We start from the raw sequence: 24,607 nt of genomic DNA, 5'->3' as shown, positions 1-24,607 counted from the left end.
ACCCATTTTGCAGGTGAGTGAACTGAAACAATGTGGATCTAAGTATCTTGTTTAAGGATACAGGCAAACGCGCCCACCTCGGGACCTGAACCTAGGTGCATCCACCGGCAGACGCCTTACCAGTGCACAATTGCGTTCAACATTATGGGCAGTCCATACAGTGGTATTTTATAACTGTTTATAAGTTTGAACTTTAGTTTCCAAAACGAACTGTCTTCTACCATTTCAAAACACCCAGTGCGCATGGCATATGTTTTGTTCGTCACTCTCTTCTTATACCCATTGCATCGAGAGAGAGCGAACAGAAATATACCCCTGTGCGGTGAGGATGGATGGAAATGCGCAGCTACCAATTTCAAGAACATATCACTCGTGGCTCAAACAACTAAAAAGGGCAAGTTTTATTTACAATATTTTTACTTCATTTTATATGCATAAACTATGACTTCATCTACAATACATTCATGTAAAAAATGACTTCATGCATGGTACAAGCTTCTACTTCTAGAGCTAAAGGGTCTATGTACAGCGGATTTCAATGACCCGTGAATTTATCTAAGGCAATAAATTAAAGCAGATTGAAAACTACAACATTCAAACAGTAAAATATATTATATCTTGCTATAGACAAGGTTCATAAATATATTGCACATCGTACCCGCCTGTTATCGTCACGGAATGACAATGTTGAAGATATTCTTCCATACATAAATAGATACACTCTCTCTCTCACACACAAGTTTGTTCGCAAAACGCTCAGTGCTAAGACATGTAGCCAAACTGTCGTTCAACTTATGACTCAAGCTTAAGCTGAGCGGCCATGAATGGATCTTTCTAAAAATATGTCGGAAATCGATTTCCATGCCAGCGTCGGTCTAAGTGCTTGTATGGCTTTCGCTTTATTTGATAATGAACAGCTGTAAATTTGCCCCTAACAGAATTAAACCAAATATATCAATTTACTTCGGAATAAAATTAAAACAAATGTATAGCATTTTGTACTGTCACATCAGCAATGAGCGAAATTGCGAACAAACTAACATTTCGTAAGAAACTTTACACATCCATATTCACAATTTGACTAGCTGGGACTCATCCTTGCTTACAAGTGTCATACGATATCACCCGTAAGCTCAGTACAAAAATAGCACTTGGAAATATTTCACTAATAACTTAATAACTATACACGAAATGTCAGCGTCGGCCGACATTTCAAAATCAGTGTCTACGACAGCTTTGTCCTTTGTTTCGCATTGTTCAAGCCATGGAAACATTCCTCGGTGTTCATTCTGAATTATTAATGTCAAATATGTATAATTTAGCGACACATCTCTGGAAAACCTTTACAGCTGGGTATAATAACGGTGGTGAATTTGGCTTACCCGTAACCCTGCCCGAACAAAGGGCAACAGATTGGGGACAAGCGGCCATAGATCTTCGTATCGATAATAGTTATCAATTATACAGCATCCGGGCGAAACAATGTCAGGACGAAAACGCCATATTGAAGTCAATGTTTGGAAGTCTTTGTACAGTTGAGACAGATTTCTCCCGTTGATTTCTGTATTTCATATGAATCTATGAAACGGTCGAAGTTGATTAATGAATGAATAGTACACAAACGACAACAGATGAATGTCAGCCACTTTCTCGCAAGAATTCTCTCATTGGATTTGGCAGTGGTAATCTTTCGATACAATTTTCCTCATTTAGATTAGTGAGAATAGTCGCTCGACAGCGGTCTTGCAGGTTGGAAAAACTTCGCCACTTTAAACCCAAGGTCATTTCTGTCTTAGCAGCGGTGGAGCAGACGATAGGATACAAACCTTCGGATATTTTCTTCAGTTCCGTGAATGCAACTCCCAAACACTCTCCGTCTTTGAAATATGTCAGAGTTCCTGTAGACCAGTCATATAACATGCCCACTATTGTTGACTCGTTTTCCTGGAATGGAGAACAATATCGCCTCCACTTGCCATTATGCCAGAGAAGCCCCTTGTGTGAAAGTCCCCAACTGTGCTCATCTTCTCCGAGCAGGTTTACAAACGCATCAACATGCAGACGGGCATGTTTTGTTCCGACTCCAAACATCATGCTGGTTCCAAATATCCTCTGAGAAATCTTGATCTCCCAGTAGTGTCGTCCATAGTTCAGGGGTCTGGTACCCCGAACACCGGCGGTTCCGTTGCTCCAGTTCGGATGGAAATGAGCCGTCTGCATCTTTTTGCCATACAATCTCACTTCGTGAGATTTGTCCCGTCTGCTCCAAGCCCACCGGGCCTCGCAGCCGTCTTTCAATGAATCTGGCATATTGCTGGAAGATTTATAGTTGTCGTCTGCTCCAAGTGTTTGAGCCGGCTGTTTAGGTGTGTTCCGTTCGCGGTGTTGGACGGTATCCACGGGTGCAACCGCCCCTCCATCCACCCGGTCCAGGCCTAACATGCATTGTGCGTCCCAAGCCTGCCTTTTATACGTCTTTTGGAACCGTTAGGCAAACTGGCCTAGCCCTCGGTAGCAACTGCCGACCTTGAAACAAAGAGCGCACCGCACAGCGAGAACGAATCGTGTTGTGTACGCCTGTCGCCCATCCTTTCATCCCTGCGGGAATATGGTCGCGCGCCGGCCACGTGTCGATAACGAGTTATCAGTGAATGTAGGGACCGCCCATTGCTGGAATAGGGGTGACAGCCTGAGGTATTGTTTCTGCTGTCTCAGAACCAGCTCCTAAACCTGCCTGATTTTGTTGCTGATAGAGATCTACACAATCACGATAGGGCAAGGAATATCATCTTTCCAGCATGTGCATGTGCCATTTGTTTAATGTAGGAGGGTCCATGGAAAGGCTTTCTGTAATATTTGGCACTTTGCCGCTTGGAAATATGCTAACACTAATGATCCCCGTAAGTCATTCACCGACTTTGAGAAATATCAGAAAAAGGGGTTACCGAATGAAACTAGCGAATTTGTAAAGCAATATGATCATATTTACAACGAAGCATGTTTTATTGCATGTTACGTACAACAAACATTATGCCGTCTAAATAGGTATCAAATTATCAGTTTTTTCAAATGAATATAATTGGAATGTTTGAGCAGCTGTTAAGCATGCAGTTCTGGTTCACGGGCACTCTGAGATCGATAGTCGTATTCAATATTATCAGTTTTTGCCGAAACGTTATATATTTATGGTTTCCTGCGATGTCAGCGAGTTGGTCGCTATGTCTTTATGGCCATATTGATCGGGATGGCAGACTTTGAAATATGACAAGTCGATCGGTGTGCTTAATCGGCAGTCCGCCATTTGTGTGCGACATGTGACAAAGCAGCCAGTAAGTCCGGCGTTCCGAGGGGATGGTGTTTAAGTCAATGTTAAAGTGGTACCTTGTAGTTCGTCTCTCAGTAACCGAACCACATTAATTCCATTTTACCCAGTATCGGGTCCTGAATCTCCCACCTCAATGGGTCTCCTTTCGTGTGGACTTCTTTGTTTCTGTCAAAATGAAATAGTTAACGATTTACTACTGAATTTGACGTACGAGAGTCATAGCGCATCCCGTGTGCGTTAGTGTGTATGTGCGTTTAATTCCCAATCAAATCATTCTCGTTTGTAGAGGATATATCAGTTCTATGATGAATACCTTGGACCTATTTGGTATAACAGCTTTGTTATGGAAGTCATGTCGCCTTTGCTTTCCCCATTAGTCTCTAACGTACAAAGGCCCCTTTCCCGTTCACCACAATACTTTGACAGATTTCTTTCGCACAGTGCTCTGACACTGAGTTTGTTCTGCGTACTTTTCCTCGATTAAATACAGTTGAAGCTGTCTAAACCGGCAGTCATTGGGACAAAAGACATAAACCGGTTTAGACAACGTGTAGGATTGTACAGCCGATGGTAACTGTACAAGCCGGTGTTCACAACTAGTCGGATTGGACATATACCGGTTTTGAAAAGTGTAACAAGGTGCAGCATGCAACAGTGACCTAACTGCAACACTTAACAGTAGAGCAAACTGAACTCGAGGCAGTAAAGTACAACACGTGACGGTAGACTCTAACAGTGACTGAAACAGTGAAACAGGAGATGGATTTAAGTCGTGGATTTAAGTCGGCCATTTCAGATTAATGTATATTAACATATATCGATCATCTCCTGGAGATATTAAGTTCTCCGTAAGAGATACAAAGTCCTACGTAGGAGATATCAAGTCCTACTTAGGAGATAATCGTGGTCCTACTAAGCTTCCGTAGAAAACCTTTAAGAATGTCAAAGAGACAAACTTAAAGTACGTTAAGACATAAAAACGTCAGGACGTTTTTATCCAAGTTGACACTCGAAAGTGCCATATTGTCATTTTCTCATGAAAAATACAACATATACTTTAGCAAAATACAGCTGTCCATTTTGTCACACCCCTTTGATAATTATATTATCATGTTACAATATGAACCTGTCATATTTTCAGAAACACTATAGCCACCCCCTACCCTTCCCCGGCTAGTATCCCACCAAAATACACCCCTGTCTACCATCATCCCCTCCCAGCTACCACAGGGCGTACACATTGATAAATGATCATAGATGATAGGTGAAGATGAACTGAAGGGACCAAGTAAAAATATTCCAAGTATTTTTTTCACTTAAAATGGAAAATTAAGTTTTCTTTTTCAATTTGACTATGTGTATTTGGTCATTACTCATTCTTGAAACAGAATTTTTAAAAAAACCTGATGCTGGATAATTTTATGTTAAATATATTGATTCAATGAAAACAGTGGTCAAATATGAATTTGCAACCACTAAACTCTGCTATTTCAAAGTCTATATTAAAAGAAAATCTATATTAAAGATAAAAATGTTTGTTGTGCAGTTTAAATTATTTTCAAACTTTTATTCAAAGTTTACATGAAAATATATAACACAATGTAGAAATGTGCTTTGGATGTTACGTGTTCGCACAGTTACCATTGTGGGTATGATATCGTCTATGTAAGATATTTTCAGCTACATGAGTGAGATAAAAGTTGAAGTACATCAGCCATATCGTGGCTTTTCAGTTAAAAATCAAACAAATGAGAAAACTGAGAGGTGTGGATTCTTCGTTTCATCAGCACAAGTTGAATTACCGTCGCGAAATATTTCCGCATCTCAACCCGTTGGGGAACGTTACAATGACATTCATCTTGTGTAAGCAGCAGCATTTTACGTTATCACCACACGTAAACACAATGAAATCCATGTGGTGATGCATTCTCAAAACATCCATTATTATTGTATCAACATAGATTCAATCCCATAAAACTCCCAATTTGGACAATCGTACATTGAACGTACAGTTCCCCTACTTTTTTTAAGAGTATATATATATGGATAAATAGTAAAGAGACGCTGGTACAGCTAATGTTTTTCTTGCAATGCGTTGAGATATTGTCAGCTGGTGAAACCTCTCATATGTTCACTTCACCAGCTGGTGGAGAGCTGGGGTAATTTGAGTAACATCAAGATGTTGTATAGGTGTAATATATTTGTCAAAGGATGCCCGCCACGGCTGTGAGTTCGCGTGGGGTAGGGGAAACGGAATATAACGCACGACCCCACCCCCACCCCTAGTGGAACACGCTGGGTACTGCTTTCAGCATTAAACACGGCTGTTGCATTCCTTCTGAATAACCAAATGCTGGAATACGACAAAAGGGTTCTCCTTTAAACATTTGAAAAGAATCAACACGTGATAAGAATTCAACTTAGCTTATTTTGACTATTGTTTGATTTTATTCCGGGTGGGGCCACGTGTTTTACTTGTCGGTGACATGGTATCCTAGCGGGGGCTCCAGATGTCACGTGTAGCAAATGCTATTGGCTGAAACTAAAGCTGCTTTGTTTCGCGAGGGTAAGTTAATCATTCAGTTGCGTAAATCAGAGCACCGTCGACACGAACGCGATCTACGTATGTTGAGGCGGAAGGCGGTATAGCCGTGATGACTTTGAAGCCTAAGATATTCCGTGATCTGCCTTTAACCTCGTTCATCATCCAGTCTGATTTTACCGTTAGCTTTTGTCTGTGACTCTGTCCCAGGAGATTTAGACCAGCTCTTTGTATCCGTCGCGTGGACGCTAAGTCAATAATGAGTGAAAATGACCACCGGACAGGCTGACCACAGCTGTCGGCTGTTTGGTGTGATTCGACCAGCTGTCGCGTGCCACGTGCAACGAGCAGACGATAATGGTATTAGGTCAGTGAGGTAATAATTTATGACAAATACGTGTTGTCAACACCTGATTCCAAAATCAAGCCAGACCTTACCTAATACGGACGCAATCACGGCAGGTGACCGGCCGACCTGCTGGTACAAATTTGACTTGTATATCTAATGGTCGTCAATTACAGGAAGCACCCCATCGCGACCTTACCAGCCAAAGAACAGGTACAGCCAAACTGACGCATACAACGCAGGATTTGAAGAGAATATTTAATTGTAGTGTCACAGGTTTTTCGACGAAAAGAATGGTCTATGAGACAATGCATTCGATACACAGCGTCCGTACGTGACCATTTTCTGATTGAAAAGTTAAGCTAATCCAGAAATCTGAACTAAAAATCTGGTCTAATAAACCAATATTCAAAAAAAAATAAATAAATAAAAGATAAATCAATGACAAATACAAACAATCTTCACAGAAATACTGGTCTTCTTGAACTGTGAGATGAATTGTGTCCAGAATCATTATGTATCTCACAGTATCAAACAAGAGTGAAACATTTTGGGTGACTAGACATTTCCACACTAAACTATGTGTCTAATATCTAAGGTGAGGGTTAGAGTTGATCTTCAGTAGTTCGTGTTTGGTGCTAAAGGGGATTAACTGGATCGGGTGGTCAGGTTCGCTAACTTGGTTGACACATGACATCGCATCCTAGAGCGATCGATCGATGCTCATGCTGTTGATCACTGGACTGCTTCAGAATCAGTTGTTTGCATACCAGCTGAACATTACAGAGCGCGGAGTAAAACTAAACTCACTCGTAAAAACTAGTACTCTACTGCCCTCTATACCGAATGTCAACGGAAACAATATAACTCCAACACATCACTGTTCTACAATGCCTACCGCCGAGACACAGCAAAATGTGTGTAGCTTTATCGTGTTATCGTATCGTATACAGAACATATTTTTTTTATAATGTATAGCATAATGACATATGTAATAAATGTCTATTTTTAGGGACCGCTCATAATCTATGGTCGGTGTAGGGGGTGGTGTGTGTGTGTGTGCTTGTGCTTGTGCTTGTGTGCGTGTGCGTGTTGTGATGATTTTCCATGGCGAAGTATGCACAATGTGAGCGACCCCCACCCTACTGCATGTCATGTACATAAATCAATGTCCCCTCTATGTTTTGACATTATTATGTAACGTATAGTTCAGCTTCATAGTTCACTCAATGCGATCAGTTTAGTTTAGTTTAGTTTAGTTTAGTTTTTTTAGAATTTAGTTTAGTTTAGTTTAGTTTAGTTTCCTCACCACGTAATACCGTTTGACATTAAATTTACAACTTGTCTTGAACGACCAAATGCAAGAACATTTTGTTTTATATAAAATAGCATCTTTCTGCACGATTCTCTAAAAAATGTGTAATATTTTTATTATACTTCCACAGAGACGCTCGTATGCTGACGCTACCCAGATCACTTGAAAGTGATTTTATCCTAGACACAGTATGCTCGAGAGGTTTTCTTTATCCAAAACCACCGTTTGCTCGAAAAGGAATTTATCTTAAAACACCCCAAGCTCGAAAGGTTTTCTTTATCGAAAAACAACGTTAGCCCGAAAAGGGATTTATCTTAAAACACCCTAAGCTCGAAAAGGGATTAATCTTGAAACACCGTTACCTCGAAACGCCTTCTCTAGCCAAAATACCGTTAGCTCCAAAAGCTTTCATCCTAAATCACCACTAGTTCGAAAGATCTTCTTTATGCCTAAAATACCGTTAGGTCCAAACGTTGTTATTCTAAAGCACCTTCAGTTCCAACATCAAGTATATTACTTGATGGTCCTTTTTCTGAATCATTGTCCAGTATTACTGTATAATATTCTACAAATATTACCCCTATTACATCATGGCCACATATCCTTATCCACTCGACCCGTGAAGGTCCCGGGGTAGAACAAGTCTTCAACAACCTTTGCTTTCTATAAAAGGCTACTATGCTTGTCGTAAGAGGCGAATAACGGGATCTGGTGGTCAGGCTCGCTGGCTTGATTGACGAATGTCATCGGTTCCCAATTGCGCAGATCGATGTTCATGTTGTTGATAACTGGACTGTCTGGTCCAGACTCGACTATTTACAGACCGCCGCAATAGCTGAGATATTGCTGAGTGCGGCGTAAAACTAAACTCACTCACTCACCTTATCCATTCTGTCTTGTTTTAACAGTAATGTAATAGTTTCGTTAGAATGATGCACTTTAGTCCAGTGTCTGAGACTATGACTAACTCGATACTCGTAGCAGCCCCGCATAAAATCATGTGGATGAGAATACTATGTATATAACAGTCTTAGTTTAAATAGCTTCACAAGCATCGAATACCTGCACAATTGTTGATGTGGCGTCAGAAATAACTTCTCACTAACCTAAACACTTTCGAGACAGGCAGTAACCTGCTCGTCGTTCTAATGTAGTTGGTCTCACATTCGTCGTAAATACAAATAGAATGAAAAAGTAAAATTCCTAGAGAAAACAGACTTGTTCATTGTGTAATCTGCACGTAAAACCTTGAAGAAAACCGTTCTGTTTTCATCTGCCTTATGTATCACAGTTTCATATATACTTCTATACGTGTATCAATATCCAAAAGTTGATAAGTTTAACAAGATATTGACCTTGAATGTTTCCAAGTATCTGCCTGCCTGTATGTACGATGAATGTTAACTTCAGTGTGATAAGGTGTGTGGATCGTCTGGGACCCAAGCCACAAATACGTGTTCGTAACATTACGGTCTGTCGTAACTCCATGGTTTGTCAAAGGCTTGCGAATGCTGTAGCGCCTAAAACGTATTGCAGAGTTGGACCATGGACGTTTCGGTATTTGTTACGTAACAGTGGATATGAGGTGTTGCTGAAGATTACTTCCAACCGGGATCTTCGCAGCTTATGGGTACAACACTCAGGAAAAAGCCACCTGAAGCCCCAAGCCGGATCATCCGGATCTGCTTTCCGCTCTTCGTTCTTGTGACGCGCGGGTAAAAGCTAAAGTGAAAGTAGGTTTGGGCATGCACATTTCCCAACTGCGTCCATAATTATTCAGGCCACAACAGGATTCCGCCACAACTTCCGTCATTACAAGTATAAATGCGGATAAACAGGCGTTGTTTACTCGCCACGTAACTTTGGGCTTACAAATCAAAATTTTATAAGTAACGAATATCAAGATCTGTGTTAGCAAACATACGATGTGACGTATCCTACGGACAGTAGCGGGGCAGGTCGGTGCAGCACAGCCCCTTTTTCAAGGTTTGTTCAGATTCGAAAATGGCGGCAGTAGATCTATGCAGTTTCGCTGATGGGGATTACTGTATATTATGCACATGTAGTCAGTAATAAACAGTGTTGGAGTAACAAAATACGGATATCGGATATCACGGATGTCCCTTCTGCATTGCCGAGAGCTGTGGAAGGGTCAGGGGTCGGGACGGGTGGTACGTATCTCCGAGTGAGCGTTGGAGTAGAGAGCCACTGGGACTTGGATGTTGAGGCTGAAGATAATGGCATGCTGGAAGTGGGACTTCCTGTGTTTGTCAGGGTGTTGGGGGTGAGCATCTTGGAGTGAGGGTGGGGCTCCGTTTGAGTCAACTACTGGTTATTGGGATGATCACCTTGCAGGAAGGGTACGTTGGGCTCCGTTTGAGGCTACGTGTTTGAGGTGCGGTCGGTGAGCATGTAACACAGTGAACTGGCCGTGGAGGGGGTCGTGGAGGATGTATCGTAGGGTGTTGAGTTCGGGGATGGGGATGGAGAGAGTGGAGAGGGGGTTGGAGAGTTTTGAAGAGAAGGGCGGCAGGCGTGGGAGGTTGGGTATGGTGCGTGGAGAGTGTATAGAGTGTAAAGTTTATTGACCGTGGTCTGCTGAGCGGGTATCTTCCCAAATGTCAGACGCGTCGACTGTCAGACGGGTAATTATCAGATTAGTCACGGTGGGTTAGTCAAGCATTAGTTACCTGTTTACCTTTCAGTAAAATAGAAAAGACCACAACGATAAAATGCCAGCCATAGCAGCGATATCGTACTGACTTTAGAGTTTGGCGTGGGATATATGGTGGGGTTAGGGTGTAGGATGCAGTGCAGGGTTTGTGGTGTGTTTCGTGGTCATTTTATACCAATGTCATCTGAGGATTCGGCCCTGAATAAAACTCTTTTCAGAAAAGGCTGCATCTTTCCATTATGTCACCCTCAGTTACCAAGAGTATATATCACCAATTCATTGTCTGGATTATGATATCAAGGCTATTTCCGAGGTGATGCAACGCCTCAATCCTAAATATCAACGCCTTAATCCTGAATAGCAACGCCTTAATCCTGTATAGCAACGCCTCAATCCTAAATAGCAACGCCTCAATCCTAAATAGCAACGCACTCACTTGTAGGAGTAATTTGACTGGATCATAGGATCAGAATCTGGCTAGTAAAATTAACTACGACAGGGCAACGGGTATATGTCATATTAGAACAGAGACATAATACACTTGATAAAAGAGGACAGTTGAGTACTATTCCCCTTATAAGAGTGACAGAGCGATAGAGTGATTTTGTTTTAGGCTGCTTTTAGCAACATTCCAGCAATATCACGGCAGGGACACCAGAAATGGGCTTCACACACTGTACCCATGTGAGGAATCGAATTGGCTAAAGGCAAACTACACATGTGTTATATGGTGGTATGGTATGAATATATATATTAAACAGTGTTTGTAGTTATTCAACTGTTCTCTGACTGAATGATTAATGTGTTCATCAAAGCTGAGTCATAAATTCATGTTTTGGTCCAAAGGCAATGACCTAGACAAGATGGATGTCCTGAGGGATATAAAGATGGAAGATGTAGCAGTCTTTCAACAAGTCCTGCAGGTATGCATCAGTTAAAGAACAAATTTAACAATTTTGGGGAAAGTAATGCAGGTGAAATTCAATTGACTCTGTTTAACAAATTCTTAAAGGACTGAAACAAATAAACAGTACCCAGTAATGATGGTTAAAAATAGTTAATAACTAGGTGTTTGAAAGCACAATGTATCTGGTATCCAAGAGAAACCAGGTAACCTATTTGTTCTCACTACCTAAGTGCCGCCCTTTAAATTTCATAATGTCTGTCTTACACCAGAAAATTGTTTAGAAGAATAAAAGAGAAAATACCAGTGCAAATAAAAAGAAAGAATCAACAAAAACAAACTGCATAGTTTGTTGCTCATGGCATGAGAATTTCAATAATTTGTATAGAAACTTTAAATCTGTAAGAATTCCCGTTTATGATGTGTAAATGTTAAATAGTGGGTTATTAGATTTCCGTGATTTCATAATAACAAACTTTGTTCAAATGACTGTTATGCAATATTGTTGCATGCAGTGTTTTTATAATTTATTTATAGTCTGTTTGCTGTGAAAACCGATGAATTTCGTTTTACACATTAAAGTAAATCAAATAAGTGCAAATCCTCATAAATTTACCATGCCAATCGAACTGTTAAATTCAGAATTTTATTCAACTCAGGATAAAAGTTGCTTATCAAACGACCATAGATTCAAAACGCTATTACTTGTTCGGATTACAAGGGGGTAAGTGCAGTGGTTGGAACAGTGAAACAAATGCACATGTGGTACGTGATGAATGTTACCTTAGACCAACCCTACTTGTTCTCGGTGTTTCATTTACTGTACATAACCCCTTGTGATACAAACCAATATTAGCAATTTGAAACTATGATCGTTTGTTAAACAGCGGTTTCCCTGAGTTGAATACAATTCGCAGATTTAAATGTTCAGTTGGCAAAGGTGAAAATATGAGGATTCACAATCTTAATTTATTTCACTTAATTCGATTTCCTGTTTTTGTGTGTAAAGTGAACTTCATCGGTACGTTTTCTCTTCAAACATAGATCTATAGGAAAGGCTTTAATTGATTGAAGTTTACATCTGAAATTATTTGGTGATGAATGGTGATCACATTCAGTATGATTGAAATACATTTTGAGGAATTCAATCAATAGCTGAAAAAGCTATTTTTACCTTTGAAACCTCATTTTGATATTTTTTAACTGGTTATACAAAGTTTGAAGACAAAAGTGGTCGCACAGATACTTGCACCAAAGATTGCTATAATTGTTTATTTATAGGCTAGTAGTGAGATAGCATCAACATCAACAACAGCCTCAACAAGAACAACTCTAAAACCAGTGTGTGAGTATGTCGATAATCATAAACCTACCACCAATGTGGATCACACACTTCAACAGGGTAAACAGAGTTGCCTCCCTTGAATTATGTGCACACTCATGAGAAAGTAGGGGAGGGTGTGCACACTTCATAATCGCCCTCGTTTCAATGGTCATTTATAACAAAACTTGAGGGTACGCACCCCAACAATCCCCTCTTTACTTTCAAAAGAGCCCAAGTTTAGCCACCACCACCCTTGAAGCAAGAAACATATGCCATGTCTCTTTGATTTGCATCTTTAGTTTCCCAACAAACAACAGTGAGTACCACAGATCTGATTACTTTGTTGAATACTGTCTTTATTTTCAGTAAAAAAGGTTCCAACTTAATGCTTTGTAACAATCATCAACCATATATGTATGGGGGACTTGTGGGCAATATAATTAGGAAAAAATTGTGGGATTTTCATGTGAACTGTTTTTAATTTACAATGCAACTTTTCTGCAGGCATCTTACACTGGGACAATGAGAGAATGGCTAATAAACTACAAGTCAAGCTTGGAGAAAAAAGCATTTGTACAGAAGCAGACTTGACTAGTAAGGTTTCGACATAACTTTTCTGTAACAGCCTTTCCAAACATCACTGAATGTCCAGTTCACATGTAGAAGTAAACTGAAACTTAATGTTTCGTTTTGCAGCAACATAGATAGTTTTTGAGTATGTACAGGTCATTCTAAACAAATCATGTCATGTTTCTCATGTACTTTGCTGTATACCGGTACTTCATTTCCTGTGGTGTAATATTTCTTAGCACCTTTAAGAAATATCTAATTCAGGCCAGACAAATTTTATTTCTTGTTTTATGGATCCACCTGCTGTTTCAAGAATAAGAATATATATAAGTGAATTTTTCCTGCTCAAAAAATAAAATCTTATTGTTTTTATAGGTCAAAAATGTAAACTAAAATAAAAATCTCTTTTCTGATTGTTTTTCCCCATACATACTTCATAATTTACCAAATGTAAAATATTTTGAGTTCTTAAATGGAATATTACTTGGATTGGTGATTTTATTTCTATTTTTTTCCCTGTCTTCTTTTGGGTTTTCTTTGGATTGGAGGACAAAAATTTGTAAAACAAGAAATAAAACTGGTCTGGCCTCAGCTGAAATTTTGCTGTTTCTTAACATGTGCCATTCCTTGTGTGTCAGATTTAGACAGGAATGAGTGCATTTTATGCAATTTTTAGCATGATTCCAGCAATATCACAGCGGGGACATCACAAATAGACTGCTGCACAGTACTGAACATGGCATGGATCTTCAATGATTTTGAATTGTTGGCTGAATAGATAGACATTGTAGGTTTTCCTCCCTATAACCCTTTAATGAGCAATGTCAGAAACAAGCTATTTTCAATGAAATATAAATATATACTGATCAGTGAATATGTCGATATGGTGTATGAAATCAAATCAGTTCTGTTTTATAATAATATATAATAATAATAAGAGGCTATTTATATAGCACATATATCCATGCCCGTTGCATGCTCAAAGCACACAAAATGAAAAAGTTCTGGAGTCACTATATACAAGTAAAGAAGAAAGATTGTTGGTGATCACTGATGAAAAGCTAGAGGTATGTCTTTAGTTTGCTCCCGAACAGGGAGAAATGCAGGGGAAGATTGTTCCATTCTACAGCAGCAGAGTAGGAGAAGGTTTGGCGGCCATGTAAGGTTGATCGTACTTTGGGGACATTGAGGAGATTTTTACTCTGAGGCCGCAGTGATCAAGAAGACAAATATGGAGTGAGGATATGGGAGAGGTAGACCGGAGCAGAGCCAGAGAGACACCGAAACACAATGCATAAGACTTTGAAGAGAATTTGTTGTTCAACTGGTAGCCAGTGGAGTGATTGGAGAACAGGCCTGATATGTTCATACTTTCTTATACATGTGACAGTTCGAGCAGCAGTGTTGTGAACTTGCTGCAAACGCTGTAGTTGAGATTTAGTGGCACCGTCCAATAGACTGTTGCAAAAGTCTAATTTTGAGACAACAAGAGATAGTGTAAGAGTGGCTGCTGAGTTTCTAGTGAGGTATTGCCTGATATTGTCCAATGTTGCTGAGAGAGGTGAAGGAGGCCTGCACATTATGAGAAATGTTATTATGGAGTGACAAATCTGCATCTATGATGACACCAAGGTCTCCTGTTTTTCATTTTTCAGCAATTTGCTTTCAAGAACATGTCAACTTTGAAGCTTTGTATCTCATTGTTGATACAAGAATGGCAGAAAAGTTTATGAAAGAGAGAGTATTTGATGCCCTGGAATGGTTGGACAGTAAGTTAAATATTAACTTATTTATATCATAGGTGTAAATAAATTTAAACATTAGGCCAAGCTCATTTAGACTGAATTGCTTTCCTCCATATTTACCTCAAAAGAAGACTTTGGAGGTACTGGTAGGTTCTCAAGTTAAGATCACAGAGATATTAGTTTTGGTCTTATTTAAATCAGATCTTTGACTCAATACCTTTCTGCATGAAGACAGACAACTACTAATAAGCATTATACCACTCTAACTAGGTAATTTGCAAATCATGCGACTAGTCATTTTTATTTCTGGTAAACAACCAAACTGGTGTCGATGTCCATGCATGTTTTTTAATTCAATGATCTGAGTGACATGCTATTCCTCTGACTTACCAAATTTAGTGCTATTGTAATTTTGTTATATATCTCGTTCTTTATCTAATAATTGATATGCAACTATTCCTCTAATTGATCAAATTCAGAGCTATTATAATTAATATACCTCTGATTTTCCAACACAGTATGTTTGTCTCCTAACTGATATACAACTATTCACATATACAATGAACATGGGGATCTCATTCATGACAAATCCTGTGCTCTGTTACTGTTCTTTATTTGTTGTTTAACGCCACCCTTAGCAATATTCCAGCTATATGGCGGCGGTCTGTAAATAATCCAGTCTGGAACAGACAATCAGTGATCAACAGCATGAGCATCAATCTACACAACTGGGAAGTGATGACATGTGTCAACCATGTGTCAGTGAATCTGACCACCCAATCCTGATATTGGCCCCTTACGACAAGCATGGGTTGCTGAAGATCAGTTCTGACATGAGTCCATCACTGAATGAAAGCTTGAGTATACTCTTAAAAAGTAGGAGAGCTTTTAACTTAAGACTGAAAAAATTGGGAAATATATGAGGGTCAGTCAATGTTAATAAAATAATAATTTAATGTTTTAAGAGTGCATTATACTTCTTTGTGACCATAGTTGTTTGTAGTGTAATCACTTTTGAAAGGTGTCATTTGCAAACCACCCAAAAACACTAACAACTGTGTGATGCAAGATGATTGTCAAAATTAATGGTCTACTGTGATGTATTGACCTTACTGAAAACCTTTGTATGGGGCTACTGCTTTTTGTACTTGCATACCATGCATTGTGTTTAGAGGTGGTGATAAAGAGAAATGGCAGTGCGTTCATAAGGCGTCTGTCTTTGAATAGTTTCTTATCGTTAGTGCTCCTTTCCAAATTGAAAGTTCAGGTGCCCCTGCTTTTTTGTAAGAGTGTAGTTATCAAACATATTAGTATTACATTTTTTATCAGTCGTACAAAGTTATATCAATTTTTATTGTTTACCTGCTTATATTCTCTGTTTTCATTAGGATTTTCTGACCTGGGGAAGCCTATATATGTCATAGACGATATTAAAGATGAGAGGAAATTCAATACCACATTTTACCGCCTTCCACAGTCAGCCGAAGCATACGACTGGCAAACTGGAAGCAACTCACAGGAGCCTTTAAGTATGTAGAGTAATTGCTCTGTAACTATGGTAATCTAATAGTAGTAGTAGTAGTGTTAGTGATAGTACAAGTAGTAGTGGTGGTAGTAGTATTCACAGTATTCGCAGTAGTAGTAGTAGTAGCAGCAGCAGCAGTAGTAGTAGTAGGAGCAGCAGCAGCAGTAGTAGTAGTGTTAGTGTTAGTAGTAGTAGTAGTAGTAGTAGTAGTAGTGGTAGTAGTGGTGGTAGTGGTAGTGGTAGTGGTAGGAGGAGGAGCAGCAGCAGAAGCAGCAGCAGTCGTAGTCGTAGTCGTAGTCGTAGTTGTAGTCGTAGTAGTATTAGAAGTAGAAGTAGTAACAGTGACAGTACTAGAAGCTGTTGCTTGAGTAGTAAGTATGGTATATGTATTTGCGATATTGCCACTTGTTTCAGTAATGACAATTCAGTGTAATGTGATTGTGTCATTTGAATCAGACAATTCAAGTAATGTGATTGTGAGATTTGAACAAGACAATTCAAGTAATGTGAGTGTCAGATTTGAACAAGACAATTCAAGTAATATGATTGTGACATTTGATCCAGATTGTGTCATTTGAACCAGACATTTCAAGTAATGAGATTATGAGATTTGAACCAGACAATTCAAGTAATGTGATTGTGTCATTTAAACCAGACAATTCAAGTAATGTGATTGTGTCATTTAAACCAGACACCAAACAAAGATGGAATAATGGAACATATTGGGTGAAATCTGGCCATCATTTTGTCCCAGGAGTACCAGACAAAAAGCATATTTATTCAACTTGAAGGCTTATTTGACCCAATCTGTCCTTGGGAGGTGGGTAGGTAAGGTTTTAGGGCAACCTTGGGCCTTAAGTCTGTCCTTGAAACTTGGAAGGACTTAATTCCCTTGTTAGGGATTTTAGACCCAGATTTCTCTCGAAACAAACTTAACCTTTGCTCAGGTTTCAAACTGAGATTTGAAAATTTGAAACTGTTGATTTTTTAACTCAACTGCAATTTTAGAATAAAACAAAGCAAACAACTTGAGTAATCTATCCCTGAACTCAAATTGTCAACTTTGTTTGAGTTTAATATCGATTTCAGTTCATTCTGGGAAATTCATTTTCCTGCATGTTCTCCAATTATAGTAAAAACTCCTACTTGAGCAAAAACTCAGGGCCAGATGCATAATGAGAGCGACAATCACTTTCACCTTATTTCATGCTGTCTAGATATTTTATTCAACTATCTGACATGCTGCTGACTGTGTTTCAGTTAATTCTTATGTCCAGATTGGTGTGGAAAATGAGTGTACAGTCAAGACGGATGATCCTGCATGTAGTTATATCACGCAGATTGGAGAGTCAACAAACATTGCCAACATCCATATTGGTAGGTACTGATACATCAGCCATGACTATTTTACTGGACTTAAGTCCCTTTTAGTACAAGTATTTAAGATTTATGGGCTTTCTATAACTCTCACTAACGATACCATGCTGTGAGGAAGGCTTGTGGTTTAGGTGTTTGTTAATTTTGTCAAAGAACCAGATTTAATTCTTTATGAGGTACAATCTGTGACACCCAATTCTATTGACATTGTTGGAAAATAGGTTACCATGGTTATAAGAACATAGTCACTTAATAATGAGTCATTAAGCCATGTACCTGTTAATCATATAATGACCAATTTAAGAATGTTTGACTGTGAATATTGCTGTCACCCATAATGTCCCATAATGTTAAATGAAAATGTTTTTATACTGCTTTCAAAAATATCATGGCACAGGATACAAGAAATAGAAGAATAATAACCATTTTAGGAAATTTTAAGATCAAACACAGGCCTTAGTCAACATCACCTGTATTTATTTATTTATCTGCTTTGATAATTCATGTTATGTTTTATCAGATATGGAGGGTGGGGTAACCTAATGGTTAAAGTATCTGCTCGTTACTACAATCTGGGCTCGTTTACCCACATGGGTAAAATGTGGAAAGAACACATTGCCATGATAAGGCTGCATAAAACCATGCTCACTCACTTGTTATCCTTCCAGGAGATATGGCTTCAGATAACATAGCAAGAATAACCATCACATCCATGGAACAGGATACCAACACTGAGAGGAGACTCTTCAAGATTTTCAAGGATAATCAGTGTATCATCAACAGTTATCTCCCCTTGCATGGTGCTCTTCTGACGTCTGTAGAGGAAGGCTCCATTATTCTCAACCTCAAGCTAGACTCAACCATCAGTATTCAAGACTTTCTCCAGCACAAACTGAAGGAGATTCTCACATGCCTGCTGAGTCTTGTGAAGGATAAACTAAGACTGACTGTCCATGTTGACAGTCAGTTCTCAGTTGATGTGAAGGATGTCATGTCTGGACATATTGGTAAGTTAGTTGTCAGTAGACCTAAGTGGAGTTGTAAAGGCAATCTCAGTGCTATGCTCAGGTTAGTAAGTGATCAATGCGAGAGAAAGTTTACATTATATGGTTGCGATTAATTTCTGAATTAATTAGATATAGACAGACAGAATTTTATGTCAGTAACAAGCCTCCAGCCCAAATTACATATACATAAATTGTTGGTTAATCAGAGCACAGGTAAGTGATCAATGTGAGAGAAAGTTTACATTATACAGTTGCGAATAATTTCTGAATTAATTAGATACAGACAGACAAAATTTTATGTCAGTAACAGGCCTCCAGCCCAAATTACATATACATAAATTGTTGGTTAATCAGAGCACAGGTAAGTGATCAATGTGAGAGAAAGTTTACATTATACGGTTGCGAATAATTTCTGAATTAATTAGATACAGACAGACAGAATTTTATGTCAGTAACAGGCCTCCAGCCCAAATTACATATACATAAATTGTTGGTTAATCAGAGCACAGGTAAGTGATCAATGTGAGAGAAAGTTTACATTATACAGTTGCGAATAATTTCTGAATTAATTAGATATAGACAAACAGAATGTTATGTCAGTAACAGGCCTCCGGCCCAACATATGTTTTCATAAATTGATGGTTAATCAGAACACATATGATGTATTTCATTTAGATTTGTGTTTCTTATCAACACACAGCGCTAAGACAGTGACTTAATGTTAATGTATTGTACTTATGACTATCATAGTGCTAAGGGAGCGTAAAAAATCTAGGCCCTGGTATTTATTTTTGTGCAATTTGTATAGTGTGTATCGTTTTTTCAGGACAATCTGCTGTCACTAACCCCAAAACATTCACAGAGAAAGAGATTCAAACTAAGCTGACATGGATCAAATCAAATCCCAAAATGATTGACATTACATCACCAAGTGCCAGTATGACTGTCTTGTCACCGGCAATGTCAAACAAAACAACACCAGGAACAAAACTAATGGACACCTCTTCTCCAAGTGAAAGACTTCCTTTTCCACACACACCATCCAAGTCAGATGATCACACTGAAAAAGTAATGAAATCTCCAAAACACAAAACTCAAACCCAGTCAGATAGTTACGTTGAAAAGTCACCATCAAAAAGTTTAGATTGGTCTGACCTTGACCTTAAAAGGGCAACAATGGCCTCACCATCAACACCAAGGTCTTTAATTGAGAAAACATCAGTTTCTCCAGCACATGCTCTGAAAACACCAAAAAAGGTGAGATAATGAATATGACTTTGAATAACTTAGGACTGTTGGAGTTGGAGAGTTACCTTTGAGCTACGAGGAATTCTGGCTGATCCATTTCTTTGTACAAGTTAATTATTCAAGTTTACTGATTTTCCATAATTTAATTCAATTAAAAGGACAGTCCTTTATTTAATTATTAATTTCAGTTAAGAGGACAGTCCTTTATATAAAACTTGAATTTTTATTTCATTTTGGTATGGCATACCATTCAATCCCGTTTTCCGGAATGTTTCCAAAGAAAGTATCATATTACATCATATTAGTTTACAAGCAGTTAAAATGTGCCTCTCTGTTTCCAGATTAAAGCTTGCCACAAATTATTCAAAGGACAACTTCCCTATTTTGAAAGACCTCAAACCAAGACGAGTGGCTACTTTAAGATAGCAAAGATCCTTGATTATATGGAATCAGTACAGTATGAACCCATCTATGTTGGCAAGTCAGATGACATCGGTCACCGGCTTGACCAACTTTTCAAAAGTCAACTAGACACTGTCTCAAGCTCCTTATCGCCATCGTCCATTGACAGATACCTAGCACAACTGACACCAGAGGAATACGAAAACATCTCTGTGTTCTGGGTGGACAGAACAAAGGACAAACACGAGTGCAAGGGGTGCAGCATGCGTGACTGTTTCATCAGGGAATGGGGTGGTCAGCTGGATTTCATGGATGAAAGTGAAGAGTGGTCAGAAGGGGAGGAAGCAAAAGAAACAAATCCTGCCAGGAAAGTCATATTTGCTCGTCAGAAGTCTAGTGGGCGGACTGGGTTTTTACAATCCCATAAGAAGTCCCAATTCTCTCTTACTCAAATGCTGCGGCAACTTCATCAGAACAGATCCATGGCTAGTAGAAACAGAGATGTTGTGGACAACCCTGAACGTGAGTCTGCATATAGAACCACAGAATATGGTTTAGATCCAGAGTTCAGTCTCATGAGTTCTCATGGTGGTCCAAGAAGCACAACGGGATCCAGCACAACATTGGGAACCAGAACTTCCGATTTAGGGACTAAATACAGTGGCAAGGGAACATCCTATGATTCTAGCCCAGCAGATATGCCACTCAAACTGAAGAAACCAAAATTAGAGAGAGAGTTGTCATAATGAAATGAATAAGCTTCTCTGGAAGGATGCTTCAAGTTCAAGGAATACCAGTGTATGTTAATCTGTACCGAAGTCATCAATATTCCATCTGTCTTCGGTTACTAGTATATACTTAGTCAGGGTAGGTATCCCGATGACTGACATCCTGAGCAACATAATGGCAGCCAGACACACAGGCACCATGGCAGCTTGACAGACAACCTCCTTCCATTGCAATGGACCATACCATATACTGCTTGCTAGCTACATTTACAAAATTTATATGGATTTCATTTTACAAAAATACAAAAAAACAGGAAAAGTGAGTTATAAAATTGAGTTGATATAGTGGTATATATATATGTGCGTAAGTTCCACACACATGCGCTTCCTGTATCAAACGAAGCAGTCCCTACATGAGGTCTGTTTAGCTTCCAGCTTCATGCCCACTCCTACATATGGGGACTTGCATTTATCAGATTGATGCTCATGCTGTTGATCACTTGACTGGTTCTGACTTGATTCTATACAGATGGCCACCCTATAGCTGGAACATTGCTGACAGCAGCGTAAAACTAAATTCTTTCACTTGACCAAGCAAAACAAGGATTGATCCAAGGAGCAGGAATCCCACTGAGAAGAAAAAGAAATGGCTGCAGCTCTTAGCCCAACTTGACATCATTAAAGGTTTGTCATGGGTTTTCACCCCACCCCCTATAAACCAACCATAAGATTTTTATCCCCCTGCATTACATGCCGGGGGGATATAGTCGATGCCTCGTCCCTCCGTCCATCCGTAATCATTTTGTTTCCTGAGCAAAACCTCAGAAACCGTTCAATATTTTTAGACCAAACTTGATAGATATAGTAATCTCAGCCTATGGTTGTGCCTTTTGCTATTTACAGAGTTTTGGCATTTTTATTTGTTTATTTTTTTTCCATGGAACATTTTGGTGTTAGTCTAATGGTGGGGTGGGCTTCGTTTTCAGAGCATAACTCAAAAACCATTCAATATTTTTCTGCAAAACTTGGTAGATATATCAGTCAGAACCTAAAGTGGTGCCTTTTGCTACTTATAGGTTCTTGTGTTTTATTATTTTCTTGGTCTCCATGGAAAAAACGTTTTGGACTTAGTGAGAGGTATGTTAGGTTCCGGAGCAGAACTCTAAACTTCTAAATATCTGTCAGTAAAACTTTGTAGATATGTGTGGCAGACCCCAGAATGGTGCCTTTTGCTATTTACAGGCTTTTGTGATTTCTTATTTTCTCGGTTTCCATGGAAATGTTTCAGACATTGTCTCAAAAGTGAGAGGTGTATTTCGTTTCCGGAGCAGAACTCAAAAACCATTCAAGATTTTTCGGCAAAGCTTGATAGATACATCAGTTGCAACCTAAAGTGATGCCTTTTGCTATTTCCAGGTTTTAGTGATTCATCATTTTCTCAGTTTCCATGGAAGCGTTTCGGACTTACTCTCTAAAGTGAGAGGTGTGTTCCGTTTCCGGAGCAGAACTCAAAAACTTCTTGATATCTGTCAGTATTACTTGGTAGATATGTGTGGCAGACCCCAAAGTGGTGCCTTTTGCTATTTACAGGTTTTTATGATGTATTATTTTCTCGGTTCCATGAACACGTTGCTGACTTCGTTTCCGGAGCACAACTCGAAAACCATTTCATATCTTTCAAAAGATCTTGGCAGATCTTGAAATGGTGACTTTTTCTGATTACAGATATATGGCATTTATATTTTTCATGAATTCCATGGAAACAATTCAGACTTGGTCTAAAATCACAATAAGTAACTGTCGGATGATTTGTCCTTTCAAATATGTGGGGGCCGGGGGGATATGTCATCTTCTGATGACTCTTGTTCTTCATCAAACATACTTAACATCCAAATTTCATTTCTGTGACTTTTTCTGTCATCATATAACATCAAAGACTTGCTACATATAAAAAAGAATGAGAAATATGTACTAGTGCTACCCATCAAAAGTTTAGACATGCTCGTGTACATGTAGCCACTTACTTCTGTCATCGCAGAGTGGAAGCGAGCGTATGCTAAATAGCATTCAGAATTGTTCGGGTACAAAGCTTTTTGAGATAAAAAGTTCAAAAGCTGTGTGCGAATGTCCACTTTCGCGATTTGGTAAGCTGTATTCTGATTGGTCAGTCTCAATGGTAAACTGACGCGACCTCCGATAAGGTTTTATTAGACTCAGTGGTGGAATGTACCATTAAGTACTGAGGCTAAGTTTACTTTGACTGTTTACACTATTGTCTTGAGTTCAATAAATGATGAAACTCATTGACATTTGGCAAAGTCTTATCAAAACTTCACATCAAAATGCAGCTATCCATAAGCGCTTTAAGTCTAAACTATTGATGGGTACTATATGTATGGATTTCACAAATGTAAGTCACTTCTGAAAGCTTTCTTATGCTGTTTGCATGATTCAGTAATGAAAATACATTTTGGTTGCTGGAGATGGCCCCTACAGCACATGTGACCTAGCGACTTGTTTTGGAGTTATACACTCAACAATGCTTCGTAGAAAAAAACAAAAAATGCAAGACAAACACATATTTATTGGATGTGTGCTGGTTGTGTGCTTCATTCTATGTAGTTTTGGAGTAATATGCTTCACAAAGCTTCGTATAACAACGCATGACAAAACACTTTTTTATTGGCGCCAGTGATGTGCCATCCATGGTCGCATTATACACAGGGTATATCATTTATCCTCTATTTTGAAGGGGTGCAGAGGGCGTCGCATTATACGCGAGTATATACAGTACTGCTTTTAGTTTCGAAAATGTGAATGGAATTGTATTTAAAAATTAAAAGTCAAATCAGCTGTAACTATACAGTGCATTATATAAAGATGTCAATAGTAACCTTGTATTTTTGTGATCAAACTGCCTTAGTATGTGCTTCAATTTGACCACTTTTATTCCATTTATTTTTGGGTCTATTGAAAGCTTTCAGCCATCAAAGTTAATACTTTGAGCAGATACCATATAATAGATATTATATCTATTATATGGTCTCTGCTGTGAGCTGGGGACTTTGTCTTTCAAGGAATTATAGAATGTGTACAACTATTTTCATGTTTTGGTACACTTTTTAATACATTATAATAAATATGTACTTCACTGTTGTTATTGTGTCTGTTCTGAGATGAGTGAGTGAGTGAGTGTGTGTTTGGCTCTAAACTGCTTTTAGCAACATTCCAGCAATATGAGGGCAGGGGACATGGGCTTCACACTGGTCTGAGATGAAATGCTGGATTTATTCAGCATCAGTAGTCAGTCCTATTTAAATAAGATTTTTGTCTCTGAGCAGGAAGATATGTGCTTGCTTCTAGGACTGACGTACACCCTTGGAACCTCTTGGAATATACAATTGCATGGTGGAATATTCTTTGTCACCCTTGCACCACTGTGACAAACTTTACAACGCATTTCATGAATTTAGGATTTTGTTAAAAATATAAGTAGCAAACCTGAACTGTTACAGACAATTGAAGACAAGAGTTGAAATGCCTATATAAGGACCCTTTACAGAACTAGGACAAAT

The 24,607-nt window shown here is 38.9% G+C and overlaps 2 protein-coding genes across 3 annotated transcripts; one reads left to right on the top strand and one right to left on the bottom strand.

The window, feature by feature from the left end:
• Nucleotides 1-399: 399 nt before the first annotated feature.
• LOC137291739 (SPRY domain-containing SOCS box protein 3-like) lies at nucleotides 400-2,534 on the bottom strand. The gene has a single exon (XM_067823235.1). It carries the CDS (start codon nucleotides 2,440-2,442, stop codon nucleotides 1,639-1,641), a length of 804 nt encoding a protein of 267 aa, XP_067679336.1. The 5' UTR covers nucleotides 2,443-2,534; the 3' UTR covers nucleotides 400-1,638.
• A 6,762-nt stretch (nucleotides 2,535-9,296) lies between these two features.
• LOC137291347 (uncharacterized) lies at nucleotides 9,297-24,188 on the top strand. Of its 2 annotated transcripts, none has more exons than XM_067822658.1 (10): nucleotides 9,297-9,514; nucleotides 11,049-11,125; nucleotides 12,388-12,451; nucleotides 12,935-13,024; nucleotides 14,656-14,769; nucleotides 16,134-16,274; nucleotides 17,531-17,647; nucleotides 18,316-18,654; nucleotides 19,481-19,911; nucleotides 20,244-24,188. In XM_067822658.1, the coding sequence occupies exons 2-10, from the start codon at nucleotides 11,066-11,068 to the stop codon at nucleotides 21,048-21,050; spliced, it is 2,163 nt and encodes a 720-aa protein (XP_067678759.1). In that variant the 5' UTR covers nucleotides 9,297-9,514; nucleotides 11,049-11,065; the 3' UTR covers nucleotides 21,051-24,188. The 2 variants fall into 2 exon arrangements, with proteins under 2 accessions (XP_067678759.1, XP_067678758.1); XM_067822657.1 differs by having other exon boundaries at nucleotides 9,513-9,699; nucleotides 20,244-21,343.
• Nucleotides 24,189-24,607: the final 419 nt, after the last annotated feature.

Source organism: Haliotis asinina, chromosome 7 (assembly GCF_037392515.1).
Source record: "Haliotis asinina isolate JCU_RB_2024 chromosome 7, JCU_Hal_asi_v2, whole genome shotgun sequence".
NCBI lineage: Eukaryota > Metazoa > Mollusca > Gastropoda > Lepetellida > Haliotidae > Haliotis > Haliotis asinina.
The sequence above is the reverse complement of the archived record's forward strand: the minus strand, read 5'-3'. Positions and strand labels throughout refer to the sequence as shown.

Coding starts and splice junctions, on each gene's coding strand:
- LOC137291739 (XM_067823235.1), bottom strand. CDS start 2,442: ATGTTAGGCCTGGACCGGGTGGATGGAGGGGCGGTTGCACCCGTGGAT.
- LOC137291347 (XM_067822657.1), top strand. CDS start 9,564: ATGGGGATTACTGTATATTATGCACATGTAGTCAGTAATAAACAGTGT. Junction 17,648..18,315: donor CATTGCCAACATCCATATTG/GTAGGTACTGAT, acceptor TTATCCTTCCAG/GAGATATGGCTTCAGATAAC. Junction 19,912..20,243: donor CTCTGAAAACACCAAAAAAG/GTGAGATAATGA, acceptor CTCTGTTTCCAG/ATTAAAGCTTGCCACAAATT.